This window comes from Penaeus japonicus, unplaced genomic scaffold (assembly GCF_977035675.1).
Source record: "Penaeus japonicus unplaced genomic scaffold, GWHDUDI00000001_assembly GWHDUDI00000034, whole genome shotgun sequence".
NCBI classification, from domain to species: domain Eukaryota; kingdom Metazoa; phylum Arthropoda; class Malacostraca; order Decapoda; family Penaeidae; genus Penaeus; species Penaeus japonicus.
In genome coordinates, this window is record NW_028234436.1 from 19339111 (window position 1) to 19344110 (window position 5000).

At 33.0% G+C, this 5000-nt stretch overlaps 1 protein-coding gene across 2 annotated transcripts in view; it reads right to left on the reverse strand.

Annotated features, from left to right (window-relative positions):
- Positions 1 to 5000, reverse strand: part of PIG-B (phosphatidylinositol glycan anchor biosynthesis class B) — a 14275-nt gene that overhangs the window by 8788 nt on the left and 487 nt on the right. Inside the window, exons 1-5 of one of the 2 annotated variants that reach the window (XM_086530921.1) lie at positions 4530 to 5000; positions 2402 to 2534; positions 1625 to 1742; positions 664 to 889; positions 35 to 182 (exon numbers count right to left, since the gene is read on the reverse strand). The exon at positions 4530 to 5000 is cut by the window's right edge and continues 487 nt beyond it. In XM_086530921.1, the coding sequence (XP_086387047.1) occupies positions 35 to 182; positions 664 to 889; positions 1625 to 1742; positions 2402 to 2526 (617 nt within the window). In that variant the 5' untranslated portion in view covers positions 2527 to 2534; positions 4530 to 5000. Of the gene's footprint in view, positions 1 to 34; positions 183 to 663; positions 890 to 1624; positions 1743 to 2401; positions 2535 to 4417 lie in introns of both variants that reach the window. The other variant, XM_043001238.2, reaches the window with a different exon arrangement.

Genomic DNA, 5000 nt, shown 5'->3' on the forward strand with positions numbered 1-5000 from the left:
AGTTCACAAATAACTATAACAAAACCAGACTCACATAATAGCACTAAACTTGACAGTGAGCCAAAGTCGAGTAGTGGAGGTCCAGAGATGATGCAAACAAAGGGGGAGGAAAAGGACAGCAGACGTTGGTCGTAAAATACAGGAGATGCCAACGAGCCAAAGATAACCGGTGTCGCAACAATCTGAAACATAGTTGGAAATATTTGTTCATTCGAAATGCTTTTATTTGTGGGATGGTGATTAGTTTAGTTTATGGTGTTTGGTTTGTTAGAATACCTTTATGAGCTGTGAGCATTTTTAACTTCTATTTTTCTAAATACATCTATACTTGGTGTTCTTTAACTTTGTGATATAAATCAACAGTCTTAAAATTGATTGTAAAGCTTTAATACTATACTTAACCATATCAGTGCTAATACTATGCATAAATAATAATAACAATAAGAGGTATAATAGTAATATAATATTAATAATAATAATAATGATGATAATAATAACAATAATAACAACAAAAATAATTATAATAATGAAAATATTTACAGTAAATAATGAACTGTATCTTATTCAATGCTGGCAATAAAAATAACAACAATAATATCATTGCCAAATTTATATAAAGCATACTACCATACCTATCTGTTCCCACATAAACATACAAGTCACCTTTTCTCCTCCTCCACGGATACAACCAAAGGGAAACGGATGTTAAGACCATTTCCGCACATGAGGTGAGAGTTCTAGGCGCACAGTACTCCAAGAACCAGGACGACATAAGGCACACGCGGGTCCAATGGGCTGCATCCTTATTGTAAAGTTTCTGCGATAGTTTCCAAGTGAAGAAATCACCAACGGCAAATGCACAAGCATGAAGAGCTCTTGGCGTGTGAATCTGGCAGAAGGAGATGCAAAATAATTTGTTATATATTTGTAGGTTGAATTATCATGTATTTGCATCACAATATCATCATTATCCTTTATCAACATGTGAAAGGTATAGTATCCAATCAAGGAAAAATAACAGGATGTGTAAAAATAAGTTTCTATTAGTATCACTAAATTCCTAATTGCATATAAAATTACCATTGCAATAAAGGAAAGGCAATGAGAAGGAGAATCAGATATAAATTAGATTTGAAGAAACCTAATTTATGAAGAAATCAACATAGAAATGGCTAGAAACTAATGCAATAAAAATGAAAGCTTGAAGAAGGAGACAAAAAAAAAAAAAATAGTGAGAAACTATGCAATAAATGGGGACCTTGACAAGTTATGACATTAACATTATAATGTAAATAGGTGGATAGCAAGGAGATGAAAAGACAAGCTGACCAAATGACATCATCAGAAAAAAACAAGGACTTATCTTGCAATAAAAACTTCACAAACTTCACTCATACCTCATATAACCCTATAGAAACCAGGGTGGTGTTCCCTGATAGGGCCACTAAAGAAACTCCTCCAGAAATATCAATTGAAAAATTTAATAACTACCAAGAAGAAAAGACAGAAAATGAAGACCTATATAAAGATGAAAATACTGATGAGAAAAATAAAAAAAATCAATAAAGAAAATTCAATGAAAAAAGAAAATTAATTCTAGATTTCTGTGCAGAATAAAACTTACTAGTAACAGCGGATAATCCAACTTGAAGACGGCTAAGACCTTGTACAAAAAGGCAAAGACACCTGGGTACAAGATGCTTCGAAGCCCCTCCCTCCATTCCCAGGTGAGGTACCCATACCTGCGGGATGTTAATCAATCAACTGGTTAGTAAACTGTTAACTGGAAGAAGATAAAAAAAAAGGAAGAAGAAGTAGAAGAAAAAGGAGGAGATGGAGAAGAAGGAGAGGAAGGTGAAGAACGAAAAGAAGAAGAAGGAAAAGGAGAAGAAGGAAAAGGAGAAGGAGAAGGAGAAGAATAATCAGCTAATGAATAAGTGACTGAAACAATAATAATAATAATAATAATAATAATAATAATAATGATAATAACTAGTAAATCTGTGACCTAATCTTCTGAAAGAAGGTAAAGAGGAAGAGAGAATGAAAAAAAAAAAAAAAAAAAGTGGAAGAAGAAGAAAAGAAAGAAATAGAGGAAGTATATGGAGAAAAACAACAACAAAACAATGTATCTATGAAGTTTATAATGGATTGACTCTTTTTAAATAATAATGTTGATATCCAGTCATAAAATGGATGAAATTAACATTCTAAGGAAATTGTGTGGAAACAATTATTTCACTAAAAATAATTTAATATGTTCTAGGATGAGGATGAGGAGAAGGTTGAGGAAAGGATGAGGATGAGGATGAGGAGGAGGAAGAAGAATAAGAAAATGAAAAGGGGAGGAGGATGAAAGAAAAATATCTTAGTGACAGGTAATACATGCACCATAACGTACCCAAAAGCAATATTATGGGCGACCTCAGTGGCCTGCCAATATTCATCAGCAACAAACCAAGTCTGCACGAGGAATACACTCGAGAGCCTCACCAAGAGGAAGGTCAGCAAGGGTTTCGGGATCATGTTCTAACCTGAGAGTAGAGACAAAAAAACCTGTGATTTCTCAGTTTGTATCTAATATCTATAAACTTCACCTACCCTCTCCAAATACAAATATATATAAACTGTCATATCTGCTTAACTCTTCTGCGACTCGCATTTTTCATGAAGTTGGATCTCTAATCTAATATATCAAAACAAAGTGATTTGTACTTTTTGAACTACTACTCATTACTATATTATGAAATACTTTGCCTGCTTAGAGGCTTCAAAACACGACCATACAGTTATCTTACACAATATTTACACAAAGTTTGATCGCAAAACATCCTACTCCACAGATTAAATTGTGGTGTCAGGTGTGGGGTACTTAAACTTCCACCTCTTTGAAAACTATCAAAGATTAACAGTTAAAGTTGCCTTTTCACACAATATTCTGCCTGGAAAAAGAAACAATCTTAAAATAGTGTTTGATATGTTTTTTTTTTTAAACAATTTTGACCCTTGTTTTATGCAGAAATCACTCTTTCTTCAGTAACAAATTATTTCTACCAAAAATTAAAGGTCAAAATCATACAAAACACATAAAAGAAACTAGAAAACATCAAAACATGTATATGTAGCATGTTATGTTTCCTAACCTAACCAAGTCAGTTACTATGAACCCCCCTTACATTGTAAGTAGCCTACTGGTTTTAACCCATTGCAGACGGGATTACTATGGCTTGCCCATCCTCCGGATAAAGTTTTATTTAAAAGAGTCCTGCTTGACTTTATAATTAATTTGACAGGCTCTATCTTCAGTCATTTCATTGAAAATTCTCTTTTCAGTTTTTTATTGAAAATTTTTGTTTTTGTTTTGTTTTTGTTTAGACATAAATATCCTATATACATGACTCTTATAGTGACTATACAGTAGCTACAGTTTTGCTAGTATATAATCCAAATTAGCTTAATAATTCCATTAACAATCAGTGTAATGAGTATTGCTGTTTTTGGTGAGAGACGTAAGGTCAAACTATAAAAGGACAAATTTTTTTTTTATTCATTTTTTCGTACGAAACATAGATATGAACATATAACAATTTAAAGATAATAGATAATAAAGAAGAAAAAGAATGAAATGAAACTTGTGCTTGTGACTGTGAGTGCCACAGTGAAAGGCATATTGGCGACAGAGTACATTTTACATTACTGGGTATGATATGGTCATCTTCCTCTTCCCTTTCCCCCCTCTTGGACCCTTCACTTCACATCGCGGTACTTTTGAGCAAGGTTCAACAACTTTTTTGTGTCAGCTGCGCTAAAGATAGTGCTTGCTAGGAGTCCAGTGGATGGGTGCCAATCAGGCTCTCTCTCTCTCTCTTGCTGTGCTAGGAAAAAAGTGGTGCCATTTCTACCAAGCTATTATATTACGGTCAAAATTATAGTAATTATGACACATACATCATCAATAAGAAAGTTTATTTTTCATATATATGAATATGTGTTTCTCCTAACCTAACCTACATCAGGACCTATCGTCAGGCCTCCTACTTTGTAAGTACACCCGTCCGCTGTGGGTTAATACTATGCGCCCGGGAAAACCAAAACCATGTAGAGGCTCTTCAGGCTCCACCAATACGCCTTTCTGAGTCACAGTCTGTCTTGTCATTGGTGTTGATTCTGTACTGTTGGTGGTCTATAGCGCAGTTTCCTTGTTGTATTTCATTTGTATCTTCTTTATTATTAGTTTGTTTCATGTTTAGGATCATGTTAATAGTATGGAGATCTGTGTGGCGGTAGTATCGAAGAAACTTGTGATGTTTATTGTGTGAAAATACAATGAGACCGATTAACAAACATAATCAACAAATTCTACTTCTTAAATTAGGTTTTGAAATCAATTAAGTATCCAAACCAGTTATACACTTACCAAATATTACCAATGTCACTTGCAAAGAGCTGTGATCAACCATACTAAACCATTTAAAATATAAAAGCATATTTTAATACTCCTAATCTAATCATAATCTTAGACTTATTACAAGATAACAATCATAAAAGCCCATTTTTCTCCCAGAAATGTTGTTTCGACTTCCAAGATGCCCGGTTTGTTTTGGTTCACAGCTGATCGTTGTAAACAAATCTTTCGAAGAGATTCCCGGATGTGCCGATATTATTTTGATTATTCAAATTGACGTCGTCTTGATGGTATGCACTCCTATCATTATTTAATACTATTGGCATTAATGATAGTAATAATAGCTAGGATAATAATGATATGATAATGATAGCATTAACAACAATCATAATGCTGGGTAATGATAGTAATAATAAAAAATGATAATGCTAATATCAACAGTAATGCTATCAATGATAACAATGACAATTATAATGATAATAACAATAGTATCAATAATTATTACAATTATCATTATTATAATACTGATGATAATGATAAGATGTAATAATAATGATGATAGTAGTAGTAGTTGTAGTATTAGCAATAACAATAA